At 35.1% G+C, this 14,762-nt stretch overlaps 1 protein-coding gene and 1 long non-coding RNA gene across 2 annotated transcripts; one reads left to right on the top strand and one right to left on the bottom strand.

Annotated features, from left to right (window-relative positions):
* The first annotated feature begins 340 nt into the window (after positions 1 to 340).
* On the top strand, positions 341 to 5,116 carry LOC136821437 (cornifin alpha-like). Its single transcript, XM_067077672.1, has 3 exons — positions 341 to 968; positions 2,316 to 2,507; positions 3,273 to 5,116. The coding sequence occupies exon 3, from the start codon at positions 3,282 to 3,284 to the stop codon at positions 3,876 to 3,878; it is 597 nt and encodes a 198-aa protein (XP_066933773.1). The 5' UTR covers positions 341 to 968; positions 2,316 to 2,507; positions 3,273 to 3,281; the 3' UTR covers positions 3,879 to 5,116.
* LOC136821438 (uncharacterized) lies at positions 920 to 6,622 on the bottom strand. The gene is made up of 5 exons (XR_010848740.1): positions 6,544 to 6,622; positions 5,402 to 5,461; positions 2,882 to 2,968; positions 2,527 to 2,602; positions 920 to 1,050 (listed from the first exon to the last, which is right to left on the bottom strand). It is a non-coding gene; the product is annotated as an uncharacterized lncRNA (long non-coding RNA).
* Between the last annotated feature and the right edge of the window lie 8,140 nt (positions 6,623 to 14,762).

Here is a 14,762-nt window from a genome sequence, read left to right on the forward strand (position 1 = left end):
GGCTGATTATAGAAGGGCGCGAAATTAATAAATCACTTTCGCTTTTGATTTACAAAATTGTGACGAGACTTGTTAGTTTAGTTAAAAAATCAATCAATTTATCTATTAAAATGGCCGCATTAAAAAATATTATTTTTTACTGTGATTGTGATAATTCTACCGTCATTGTACCTTTAAAGAAGGTGACTTGGGAGGAAGTTGGAAAAGTTGGACACTTTATGGACGGAGATGAGAAAGTTCGTGGTGAAGTGCTGAAAATGGCCGGTAAGAAAACATTTTTCGTGTACTTAATAGGCTTCAAATACTTCAGGCGTACAAACTTTCACAATATTTTTCAAAATATGCATATTTTACGCGATTTGCGTGAGAGATAATGATTTTTATGAGGGGCCATTATGCGCGAAAACTTTTTTGAACTTTAAACTTTCATGAAACTTTTTAGCCTGCTAGAACAAAGAATAAATGTCTCAAGCTGAACCAAGAAGTTTGTCCCTCTAAGCCACTTTTTCGTGAGAAAATCCTCAAATTTTCATCTAAATTCGCGAAAGTTTGAACGCAGAAAGTAGTTCGTTCGTCTTGCAGTAATACAGTACATTAGATTTCTTATTATGAGAGGGTCCTATTCCGAAGTGCACACAATTTCTCCCAGAAAGCCTCTTCTACACTTTACAGATCATCTAAATAATGACGCAATGTTTTACTGATTTTTTAATTCTTCGGAATGGGACCTTTCTCTCACTGTTATTATAAAAGATCAAGTAATTTAGGAGTACACACTTTTGCAAGGCAAAATAAAAATTTTCGACTTTTTCGCAAGCATAAACTTACAAAATTAAATTGCAAAAATTTTCGAAACGAGAAAAGTTGAAAAGGTCATACGGCTAAAACTTCTTTATTTTGTTTTAGCAACGAAGAAAGAGTTGATCGAGTGGGAGAAGACTGAGAAAACCAAAAAAACCAACACCAAGGTATAACAATAATTTATTTAAGACGTTAAGATGAGTGGACGTATACGTTGTCTTCTTTCGTAGTTTTCTTCCTCCCAATGCACTAAAACAAGAAGGGTAGAATACATTAATTATGCCGAGTCTTAATGCGAGACATTTGAACTTTACTGAACACCTTACCTCTCTTAAAAAGTTACAGCACTTTGAAGTTTAGTGATCTATAGCCAACTATGTTCTGAAAAAATTCTTCGTGTACAGACTTGTTTTAGAATTAGAATTTTTAAATGGTCAATTAAAGTCTGTCTCAAAATAATTTGCAGCTGAGTCAAAAATGGCTTTAACTTTTGATATAATTCAAATCAAGTTGCGATCTTGTGCTCGTTGAAAAGATATTTTAGAGTGGAATATTATCAAGCAAAAAAATACGGAAAAAAAGGAAAAATGAAAATGAAAAAACTTCTTGTAGAAATGGGGTATAATTACCATTTTCACAGGAGTTATGATCTAAGATTGAAGAATCACCCCTGTGAAAATGGTGATTATACCCCATTTCTACAAAAAGTTGATTTTTTACTCCTTTCAATTTTATTTTTTCAACGAGCACGAACTCGCAACTCAATTCGAATTCTATCAAAAGTTATCATTTTTGCCTCAGCTGCAAATTATTTTGAGACAGAATTAAGGTCCATAAGATTACAAAAACGAGTGATGATACTTTTTTACTAATTTGTTGGTCCCATGTGACGTTTTCACTTTTGCTGGCGTTTGAAAATTCAAGTTAAAATCAGAAGCTCAGATATGGCTCAAATGAAAGGCATTTATCCAAGAATTCCAAAAAATATCACAACATATATCTGAAAAGCAATATTTGAGAAGCTATGAATATAAATATTGATTTTCAAGCAGATGTTTGTGATACTTTCTGGAATCTTTGGATAAAAAGTTTTCATTTGAGCCATATCTGAGCTTCTAATTACAACTTTCATTTTCAAGCCCCAGCAAAAGTGAAAACGTCACATGGGACCAACAAATTAGTAAAAAAGTTCACTCTTTTTCGTGATCATATGGACTTACTCTTAAGTTGCAAATAAACAGCCCCCTGCTTGTTAATTTTTCAAAAAAGTTCCAACCCCTGACCTTATTAGGACTCCTGTTTAATTTCAAGTATATTTGAAATACATGTTTTTTTATAAGCAAATGTATGCCCCTTGTCTCATGGCATGATTTTCGAAGTAGTTCATCTTTTTTAAAAAATCCTAAAAGTATTCTTCTTATAATTACCTTTCTAATGGTCGATAACTTTCTGACATAGCATGAATGGGTTTTTTTTAGACATGCTGAAGTATTTTATCAAACCTTTACTTTCAGGCATCAGCCAAAACAACCTATGCTGAGGTAGCAAAGACACCAGTCAAAGCAAAGACCAAATCAACAGCAAGTACTAAACCAACTGTTGAGAAACCGATCATCAAAAAAACAAAGAAAAGATTAACCAAGGTTGCCAAAGCAAAAGCAGCAAGGTCAAAAGACTGTGAAGTGGACAATAGTGGCCCTGCAGAGGTAAAAACAGACAACTTACTTTTTCCAGATTAGGGACTTTCGAAATAAAGTTTTTATTCAGCGTTTGTGCCAGCATTGAACATCAACTGCAGCAACTAAAAAATAATACAAGTACTATTTTAAATTTTGTCAAAAAAAACACCCTTGTATTCAAAATTCTTCTGTATAATAATGTCAATAATTATCTGGTAGGTAGAAAATTGAAAAGAGAGCGGTAAAAGAATTTTCTTGATTTTAATTAGAACCACTTTTCTTTGATTCAAAGAGGGCTGCAGCTAAAAAAATACTGCAAATTTTACGTTTGACACAAATCAATGTCAATTTCAAATAAAATTAAAACAGTTTCATGATCAGACAAGCTTAAAATTATTCACCTTTATAAGCAAGTGATTTTACTCTTCTTATTCTTTATACGTTGGGTTGGGGGTGATTTGCAATCTTCTTAGGATCCATCAATACAGCTAGTAAATAAAAGAAAGAGAAAGAAATTTTAATAGAAAATCTAATTCTGCCATGGGTATTCAAAATTAAAAAAAATTGTTGATTCGCCAAAATAAGTTCTAAAAAATTTTCTGGTTTGCGAGAATTTGAAAAAAAAATTGAATTGACTCTTCGTCAAAATTAGTTCAAAATTCATTTCAATTTTAAATCTGTTTTGGAAAAATTATGAAGATTCAATGATAAAAATTTGTTCTTTGAAATTATTTAATCAAAAAAGTTGCCCAAAAGAATAACATTTACAATTTTAAGTATATGCATTTCTAGCCTCGTGAGATGAGTCAATCAGAAAGGGATGCAATCAACAAATTCAATTTGAAGAAGGACGCAAAAATGAAAGAAGTGAATGGGTTTATGATAAGACGAGTGCAAGTTGCAAACAGCATGGGCAACGACGGTTTCGATCCATCCAAATTTCTTCAAAAAACACAACTCAGGGCAAAAACAACACCAAAACCCAACACTTTAGAACGTACGACACCAAAGACTGCAGAACCAATAAAGCCTGTCACTCCAGAACTCACTCCAGAACCATTAAAGCCCGCCACTCCAGAACCAGCAGAGCCTATCATCACTCCAGAACCTGTGAAACCAAACACTCCAGAACAACCAGAAAAACCCAACTCTCCAGAACAACCGAACTTTCCAGAATCAGCAAAACCCAACTCTCCAGAATCAGCAAAACCCAACTCTCCAGAACAACCCAACTCTCCAGAATCAGCAAAACCGAACACTCCAGAACCAGCAAAAACCAACACTCCAAAACCTTTGAAACCCAACACTCCAGAACCTTTGAAACCCAACACTCCAGAACAAACAATTCACCGTGAGCCAATCAAACCAATAACACACCTGAACAAGCCACATTCCTGAGAAACAAATCGAATACCTCAGTTGAGCACAATTGGACACTTCCTGGAGCAATGCCTTCCTTCAGTATTGCATCCACTCCAAACATGACATAGATTCCAAATTGCAATTGCAACTTGGTCAAAGTGATGCAGTGGATGGAAACACGCTTTGATGCAATTGATAAAGCACTTATCAACTTGGAAAACACTCAACAACAACAACAACGACAACAACAGCAACAACAACAGCAATCGCATCAACAAAACACGAACTATCAGCCTTTGGACAACGACTGGGTGCCACCTTTAGATTTTGAAAACGAAACTGTCATGCCATTTCAAGAAGAACACGAAGGCGTGCAACAGCAAGCTATGCAGCAACCACTAGAACCTATGCGCCATCAAGATGATCAACTGCCACAAACCGGACTAGATGAACCAAATTATTTACAGATACAAATGATTGCTGAGCAACTATCCAACAGCCTCGACTCAGATGAACGCAACATCAAAGAAGCAGCTGAATACGGGGTCAAGCAAGTGAAGAAATTTTTTAGTCCTGGAGAGATAATGACGTGCAACATAAATGGTCGTCAAGGATACATGAAATTTGACACTAAAAGGATGGAGGCTATCCTGAAAGCTACGTTTCAAAAGTTCAACATTTCCAAACCCCTGGAATACCATGTAAAAAAATCATAACTGAAAAACTTAAAAAGTACCGGCAGGCCAACAAGAAACACTGTGCTAGCAATTAAGGCTAATTTTTAGGTCTTTGTAAAAAGGGTTCCCTGCAAGCAATTCAATCTTTAAGTTTCAAGAAAAGTTGGTTATCTTATCAGATTCGCGAAATATTTTTTCTAAATCATTACGTTCATCAAATATTTTGTACATATAATACTCTACTCCAGAGAAATTTGAGGCATCCTTCATTAAGATATTCGCTATATTCTCTTCAAAACATTTTGTCTGAGATTGTAAAATTAGTCCAAATGATTCTTTCCCAATATTTGCTAGATTTCATGTTTTGTAGAGGAAATGGAAAATTTATTCAATTTTGATTCTATAATTCTATTTTTATTCTATAACTAGATCATATATTGGTTACAAACATAATTTTTTCAACCATTTACAGTGGGCCATTCCTGAAAATTTTTGTTACCCATGTCGGACGACGTTTCTTTTATAATTTTTTCTAGCCTCAGAAATAATTTTTCTTTTCCAGTGGTGGTCGCGAATTACGAAATCTATGTACTTCTGCAAAATGCATTGAAAATTCCTCTCTTTTTTGCCTTTTTTAATTCAATTGGCTTGGAAATTCAAACATTTTCTTCTCGCCTTGGAGATTTCGAATTTTGGTGAAAACTTTTGCCCTCGGAAATTGTGCGTCGTCCGCCGCCAGTTACAGAAAAATTCTGGAATGGTCTAGTATGGTCTTTGTAAAAATTTTAGAACCACTGATTCACAAAAGACAAAGAATTTTTGAGGATTCTACAAACTATTGCAAAATAAAATTACATCAAAGAAAATTATAATTCTCTCTACCTTGAATTTGATCGTTAGATTATTCCAATACCACGTAGTCGAGCAGGATGAAATCTCTTCCTACAAAAGATAAAAACATCATTTCAGTAAAAAAGTTTAAAGATTTTGCTTTACTACATTTTCCTGAAAATTAACTAACACATTTAAATGCCAACTTGAAGAGTCTTTCAGAAATCACATCCAGGTAGTAAACGCAACATTATTTGGGCTATTCCATTTTTAAACCATATATTTTTCCAGTGGGGTCCGGGCCTTGATTTTCCAAAGAGTTTCTTTACATTTTTCAAATTTTCCAAGGGGATATTAAAGCCAGGCGGTGTCAACCGAACCCTATCGAATCGATTTTATTTATCGAACCATCAAACTTTATCGAAAAAAATTGAACGATAGCTGTTCGATTACCGAACCCGATCGAACAGCTATCGAACTTTCAAAAATTTCTTAATGAGTTCGATTTAGTTCGATTTAAGTTTGACGTGGTTCGATGAAGTTCGATGAGTTCGATTTAAGTTTGACGTGGTTCGATGAAAGTTCGATGTGGTTCGATGATTGTGTCGGATTGATTCTACTTTTCTTTACCTTTCAGAAAATTACAAGGTTGTTTAATCAAAACGCAGGCACCGTGTGCTTCACTCATTATTGCTCATTTGAAATAATAGGGATGACACTTTCTTTAAAGAAAGTAATAGAAATTAAAATCTTATTTTTACAAATTAACAACCAACCGATAATCTTACAAAAAGCTCCAGCTTGTCCCGTCCGATTGGGATAGATTTAGGATGGCCGGCAAGAATGGCCTGTGGGCGGCCTTCCATACGCCCTTGGAATGTAAATAAAAAATTGGGCGGTAAGGTATAAATTGATTTAATCGAACCAATAGAACTTCATCGATCTTAATCTATTTCCTCAATGTCAGATTGGAGAGCAAATTTGTGATAGAAGCAGCATTACAGGGAATGTGTTTATTATTTTCTTGTTCATTAGTCTGCTTTGAACTAATAACAAATGACATTTGATGCATTGAGGAAGTTTCATATATTTTTCAAGTTTTTAAGACTTGAAGTTTTTTTCAACTGGAAGGTTTCAGCTCATTTCAATACATTTCATACAAAATACTTTTGGCAGGAAATCGAATTACTTACATCATGCAGCTAAGTTGGTAATCAAATTGGAATTCAAATCCCCAGGATCGATTTTCTTGAACCATACGTCTGACTCCTTTTTCCCATCATGGCTGAAAGAAAGGTCTCAGGAAACGTGCGCAAGTTATTTCACAAACGATGATTTCAGGAACGGCAAAATCCGTGGGGATAAATTGTTTGAAAATCGTTCCGTAAAATAAACTTCCAACAATTTGTTTTCATTTTTGTCATTGCCGGCAAACACAGCCCGGTCTTTTTACCGGTCTAATGGCCGATCGGTAGCGGCCCTGGCCGCGGCTGCAAAAACAGAGGCCGCTTGAAAAGCCGCTTAAAAAAGTATTAAGATAAAATTTCCATGACCGGTACATGGCCGATAGAAAAAGACGCAGGGCCGGTCAAACATAAATCTTGGCCGCTAAAAGGCTGCTTTTTTACCGCTTTTTTGCCGATCGGTCTGGACCAGTCTTTTTAGGTACTTAAAATCGCTTGGGGAGTCACAAATTCCAAGAAATTTGATAATTTTTTTTTAAACATTTGACAGAAGAAAAATGCCCTCTTTCCAATGATGTAGGTCATTAATCGCAAAAACTTTTTATTAATCGCGAAAATTATAAAAAAAGACTGTCACACTTAATCGCCATTGTATTCCATTTCTGTAAAAGGAGATTAAACTCTCAGCAAACAAAACAAAAATAATTGAGTAAAAATGTTTAAAAGGACAGGTGCTCTCCATCGTGAGGTTTCCCCTTCTCTCTATAAAAGACAACTTTTCTTATTAGAAACTAGAATATTTTAAATTGTTTTTTATGTTTGAGGGATGAGGGTGGTGATGGCCATGGTGATATATTAATATGTTTTGAAGATGGTGTTGGTGGTGGCGATGGCGATAGCAATGGTTTTTTAGGTGATGGTTTCTTGGGTTCTGGAGATAATGTCGATGTGAAGGGTATGGTGGTTTTGTCATTGGTCCTTTTAAAAAGTTCTTTGTCTCGTTTTGCGCGTCTTTGGTTCTTCCTTTTTCTATTGTAAAATTGTCCACCAAATAAGAATGGTAATTTTTTCATTCTGTTGATCGGTGAATTTCTGGATAACGGCTTGCTCCTCAGGGCCGTTTTCTCGAGGCTAACAAAAAGGTTTGTTGTTTGGACTTTCATCAGATAATTATAAATGAATTGTTAGAAAATAAAGCTCAGTCAGAACTTGAGTCTGTTAAAAGCCTAGTGTTGATAGGAATGAGAAAGGAGCATTAAGGTGACTATTATGAACATAAAAACAAATTCTTTGAAATTATTTTTTCAGGTTAGGACTGAGTTTTATAAACATTCATGCTGAGAAGAAGAACTTTTTCGGCTTGGGTTCTTGAGTGCTTAGATGCTTTTTCGAAATTTTCGATTTTGTCGTCTTGTCGTCCTATATAGTGAAAACATTAATTTACAGTACACGCCGAGACAAGGAAGTATTTTCAGGGAGTCTTCAAAATGAAAATGGACTATACCACGTGATAAAGCTCTTCAAACTGATCAAAAATTGTATTGCATAAAAGTCTCATTCTCATTCTGCATAAATTATGGAAATTGCGGAAAAATCCCCTGTTTTCAATCATTATTTTGATCAAAAAATCGTCTTTAACTTTGATCTAAAGTCTGTTTCAAAATACGAAACTTTTTGTTATTTTCTCTGCGCCCACTAATGCTATGTTAAAAAGATGGAAAGATATTTCCAAGGGTAATGATTTAACAGATATAAGATTTTTAAAATTTTGAACATGACTTGAGAAGTTTTGAGGGGCCATGTCATGGCCTACTAATGCTGTTGAATGATTAAAAAAATTGTATGTTTTAGATGCACACAAGGTCTTGTATGAAAAGAAGGTATCAGTAAAAGTTTGGCATCGTCATCGCGGTGGTTTGGTACGCGACCCGAAAGAGGTACAGCATTCGCGAGCTCAAAGTTCTTGATAAAATTGACGGCCATTTCTCTTGACAAAGAGTTCCGTATAGTGTATATGGAATACTATCACCTGTTTTGGATTTTTGGACGTGCATAACTCGGGAACAAGTTGGTTTATAAACGATCGAAAATGCAAATTCCAAATTATCGCGTTTGGTTCCACTGGCTGCAACTAATTTTCACTCGCAAAGGATTGTTAAACAGAACTAGAATTTTTATTTGAAAGAAATTTAACTGTCGAGTTTAAAACTTCAAGATCCGGAAAGGCTTTAAACTCAATATATACCTTTGTATCATCAGATTTTTCTTGATCCCCGCGAATATCATATTCGTCAAGTTCAACTTCAGTATCTAGAAATCAAACAAATCGGCTTAGTCATTAGACGAAAAATATAGGCCCTCAGGTTTGAAATTTAGAAAACCTTTTTAGGTTTTTTCCAGACTCAAGAAATGAAATGAAAAAATAGACGTAAACCTTGAAAAAACTTCTGTCTTACAGTTTTGTGAATTATTTTTTTGTTTTATTTCTCTGTTCTATCCAATTCTCTTAACAAATTCTTTATGCATGGTTCGAAATGATCCAGGAATGGCTCATTGAATTACTTCTGATTATAAGCTAAGAGAAGTTGCATAGAATAGAATAATAATTTAATCATTATCGCACTGATTGGTAACTTTTCCAGACCAGATAAGGCTTTTTTTACAGTATCAGTCCACTTAAGTTCCTTTACATAATGTTCGTTACTTAATCTCATCACCTCTATATTAGTAGCTTTTGGTGACTTAAGTTTAACGTATTCAATCCTTCTGTTCTTTATAACACTGTTCTAAAAAATTCTTTTACGCATGGTTTGAAATGATCCAGGAACAGCTCATCGAATTACTTCTCATCCTAAGTTAAAACAGCGTAGAACAGAAGAATAACTTGATCATTGACGCACGGTCCCAGATGGGAACTCGAATTACTTCTCGTGATCAAGATAGGTACCTGCCATTTATTAAAATTCGTCCAACCGGCCTTTGGGATCCATCTTTACGATGAACAAGTTTTCCGAATTCCAGCCAATCGACACTTTTTGTCAATACGACACTAATTGAATTATCACATTCAAAATGCATAAAACCAAATTTTGGTGCTAAAGGCCTTCTTGACATAATGAAAGAATAAGATTTAGATCTAAAAATAAAGTTATCTTTCTTATTTCTAAGCTTCAGTTCCGTAAAGTGAGAGAGAGTGATTGTTTCACTTTCGCTCTTTCATAGAATTTAGATTTACGTTTGACATCACGTTCGAAGTTGATTGACGTATTAATCGAACACTCTACATTTCATTGTTCATTGTCCTGCATGGTCACGTGTAAGTCCGCAACTGAACATTCGAACGTTCGAATTTTAAAGTTTAGTTGAGTAGCTACTTTTACACCCGAAGAAAATTTATTTATTATTGTAAGAATTTTTTAACAATACTATTACGTCCGAAAATAAATTTTTCAATGTAGACTGCCTTGTATGTTTTCTTTTATGTCAGAAAAATGCACACCTTATGAAAAGCCTGAGTTCGCCATTTCAAATTTGATTTGTTATAATCTCTGCGTGTAAGCATGGCTGACAACGCATGTTAGATTTTGAGGAGGAAGAATTATTAGACAATTTTTTCGAGATGGTTGTGGCTGTAAATTAGGTGTCAAAATCAATGTGTTGAAAGCTTCTCTATAGAAGATATTCGTAAATTAAGGAACAGTATGTTGGAATTGGATGAAAGTGAAAGAGATGTGATGTTAATGGGTTTCCTTCTATCCGAAAAATCGAAAACGGGTGATAGTATTCAATATTCTCTATACGGAACTCGTATTTGCCGGAAATTTTTCATGTTTTGCTATGACATTTCCAAAACTCTTTTGACGACAACATTTTCACGAGAATGGCCCAGTTTCCCGTGTACATGGCAACTCCATTAACGACGTCCACACAATGCATTTAGTTTCAAGACAAGAGAAATGGCCGTCAATTTTATCGAAAACTATGCGCTCGCAAATGCTGTACCTCTTCCGGGTCCCGTACCAAACCACCGCGATGACGATGCTAAACTTTTGCTGATACCCTCGTTTGAAACGAAAGAAAGCGTGCACAACCAATACAAGGCCTTGTGTGAGGGGAATGGCTTCGAATTTATGGGCTTTAGTTCTTTTTGCGAGTCATGGAAATCCCAACTACCAAACGTAATCATTACTAGGCCGATGGGAGACCTTTGTTGGGTATGCCAGTAAGGGAACGAACGTCTATTGAAGTCAAAATTTGACAGTGACGACTACGAAGCTGACGAAATGGGTGAAGCGCACAGACGGCATATAGAGGAGTCTGTTCGAGAGGCACGATATGACAAAGCCCAAGTTGAACGCGTTAAAGAAAACGCTGTAGGTTCAATGGACGCATTTTCTCAATAAGCGCCATGCTCTTCCGACATCATTATTCTTGGGATTATGCCCAGCAAACACACTATCCGGCAAATGCTCTTCAACCAGGACCAATTTATTTTAAAACGCCGCGGAAATGTACAATTTTTGGTATTTGCAATGACATACCTTATATACGAAATGCTAATACAACTGTCAGTTATCTTCACCACTTTTTCAAAACTTTTGGTAGGGGAGAAAAGGATGCTTACACGTGTTTTTTCGCAGTTGCTTTTTGAAGCTGCCGAAGCATCTAAAAATAAAATTTGACCGTTATTAAATATTGTTGTAACAAAAAACTTGAAATGTTTTTTCAATATTATTTATTAAAGCCCACTTGTATTCATTTGTTAAGCCAAGATTTGCAAACTTAAGAATTATCAAATCAAAAATATTGGCAGAAAAAGTTATGTGTATAATTTTTATTGTTAACCTAAGGAAACTTTAGCACGGCTTATCATTTCGGATTATTGAACCCGATGCCCCCTGATAAGAAAAAGCTATCCTAAGCATTTGAATTGAATTTGAGCTTGTCAACCATAAAGAAGGTGAGAAGGAAACTTGGATGGAAGCAAAGTGGACCTCAATATTGCCAATTGATACAAAATGTTAACTGCGAGAAGAGGTTACCTTTTATGAGAAAATGTCTTGAAGATGAAGATACATTCGATAACGTGGTTTTCACTGACCAATCTTCCATTATCATTGACCGTCACGCCAGAGTTTGTTTTCGAAAAGAAGGAAGTAAAGCATCCTGGGAAGGTATGCAAAACTTTAATCAGCCATTTTTGTTGACTGGGCATTAATATAAGATATGAGACTTATCTTCCTATACATTACAGATAATCATACGCCCCTGTGTCATCGCACTGGTCGGAACCACTTAACCACTGGTAATATCTGTTAAAGATCCCCCGATGAGAAAATACCCTGAGGTTTTATCTTTCAGATATAGGGGTGTAGTCATTTTTATAAAAAGTATGTCATTCCTGAGCACTCCTAAAAATCTTATACAGGTTCACGTTTGGGGAGGTATTTCACGAAGAGGTGGCACTCGCCTGTTAATATTCACTGGTATCATGAGAAGCGTAAGTATTTAACTTATCTCACCCCTATCTCATCTCTTATAACAAGCAAACTTCAAAACTTTCAGAAAGTTATCTGAACAAAAGCTACGATCAATAAAACGAGATGCTCTAAAAATCTAATAATAAAACATTTACTTAGCTAAAGTAATTTCTCCCTTATTCCTTTTTTCAGGACTTCTATGTTCAACAAATCTTGACTCATGGTTTGCAAAGATTCCCTGCTAAAGTGTCTCCTGATGGACTTAGATTTCAGCAAGACAATGACCCGAAACATACGTCAAACCTTGCGAAAGAATATTTGACGTCAGAGAATATCAATTACTGGAGTACGCCATTGAAATGCTATGGGCTGAAATGAAATATCACCTCAGAAAGAACATTAAGCCGATGACACAAGATCAGCTAGTTGACAGTATTAAAAGCTTTTGGGACACGGTTGGCCTGGCAAAATGCAACCGATACATTAACCATGTAAAAAAAGTATTGCCAATAGTGGTTAAACGAGGGGGTAAAGCTTCAGGACACAAAAAATGATAGCAAATTTTATTGACGTTTCATCAGTGTTTTTCGTTAACGTTGTCAGCGTGAAAAAATAATGGTTAAAACGCTTTTTTAAAAGCGAATCTTCCAGAGTAGATTTCTGGACATAGGGACTATTTTTAATAGATTTTTAGTTGTTTCCATTATATATACATTTTATTTTAATTTTTATTCTTTTATTCTTTTAATAGAAACAACAGTTGTTTCCTTACTACATTTCGAAATTTTAGACTAAAAGAATAGTAAAAATGAATTAATGATTCTTTCATTTGATTTCCAGCCTTTTAGTTCCATCCTAAGCAAAATATAATTTTATTAAACAATTTTAAGTAACTGCTAAGCGTCTATTAAGCGTCCAACAATAGGAGCACTGCTTGCACATAACAAGACTTGCGAAACTCAACACGCAGACTATTGTTTTCTGTTTGCACTGCGTAATAGCTCGCAAATTAGAATAGGCTTTTGACCTGTTTTAAATAGAATGAGTGTCTATTATTTCAAGAATACGAGTCGCCAATAAATAGGTTTTCAAGGTTCGTGTATGTGTAAAGACAAACGAAAGTCCCACTGAGGGTCCCCCTTTTTTTATAACTGGGACATAGCTGAACCAATGTTTTATATATATACATGCTATTTCTATTTTGACCGCTGGGCCCAAGCGGAACCAACAATTTTTATATATCGTAAATATAAGGGTCCCGTTATTTTTACAGCTTGGGCATAGCTGAACCAATGTTTTATATATAAACTATTACTAGAAAATATAGTGGACCCATTAATTTGACCGCTGGGCCCAAGCGGAACCATAGAAATGGAATCAAAAGATGAAAATCCACTGACAAAATCTAAAAGACACTAGGATTTAATGACAAAAGGAAGGTAAGATATCAGTCTTAAAAATTTACACGCTTTTTAGTGAGAATATCAAATAAAACAAGACCGAATACAGTCATTTTGTATTTGGCTAACAGAAAAAAACTACTTTTGTACGACTTTAAAGCAGAAATATAATGTTAGCTTCTAATGTGTACTCAAAAGACCCAAACTCTCAAATAATTTTTCATGTCTGTATAAAAGTCATCTAAAAAAAATACGCTAAGATTATTTCACACTAAATTTTGGCAATTTCTAAGAATACTTAACCCTCATCCAAAGTACACTATTCTTATAAAAAGAACGTGTATTTAACATTCAAAAACAGTATTTTCCAAATATTTGTCAAAACTTAGTTTTATTCCAGTATGAAGGCTAACTTTAATTGATGGCAAATCTTAATTTCTGTTTTAGTTAAAATGTAAATTGAGACTTTGCAATCGAGTCCCTCTGACGTTTTTTCATCTGTTTTCTGTATGCCTTCAACTTGGCACCAACTTCTTTTTTCAACAATGATCTCATATCTTTGTGAAGCCCAAACTGGTGCAAAACAACATCAAAAGTGATTTTATTTTCTGTTGGTTAAACTTTTTGTACCCCTGGACCCCGTCAATGTTTGATTGCATAACCACATCATGGTCAAAGTCTTTAATTGTAGAATTTTTACCCGTTTCAATGGTTGCTTTGAACTTGTAGTCATTTATACTACACATTTGGTTTTATTCATTTATTATTTGAGATGGTATGTTGTGGTTGATCTTTTGAGATGGTATGATTTCAGTGGCGTCACTAGGGTGTCGCTCCTGAAGACTCAGCGACACCCTTTTTTGACAAACAAAAGTTTTTGAAAGACAAGAAATAAAAAGCGCTGGTAAGAGGACGACGTGCGGCGACTAGCGCTCGTACGGACACGCGCGACGTGCGGCTTTTTTAGAAAATCACGTCGCCTTCAATGGGCGGTTTTCAATTGGCGGCGATGTTTTATAAATTGGCGGAGATATTTAGATTATAATAAATTTACAGCACCGAATCAAAATTCAGTATTGCGATTCCTTAGCTTAGTAGTGCTCGGTAGAAATGAAGACAGCTCCGGGACCGTAAAATAAGAAATTTTTCTTCACTTTGGCCTTCATTGTCTGCACAAAAACAATGACACGGCTACCGACTTTAATATTTATTGTTATCCTCTTTGTTAAATTGTTAGCAAAACAAAAGAGGTCTCGTCGGTGACCGTAAAAATTGGAAACCTGGAGTTGAGAATCGTTTCGCATGTTTGAAAGGCCTCTTCTACACTCAAAAGCCATGGCTCCGGTCA

Source organism: Clytia hemisphaerica, unplaced genomic scaffold (assembly GCF_902728285.1).
Source record: "Clytia hemisphaerica strain Z4C2 unplaced genomic scaffold, Clytia hemisphaerica genome assembly, whole genome shotgun sequence".
Taxonomy (NCBI): domain Eukaryota; kingdom Metazoa; phylum Cnidaria; class Hydrozoa; order Leptothecata; family Clytiidae; genus Clytia; species Clytia hemisphaerica.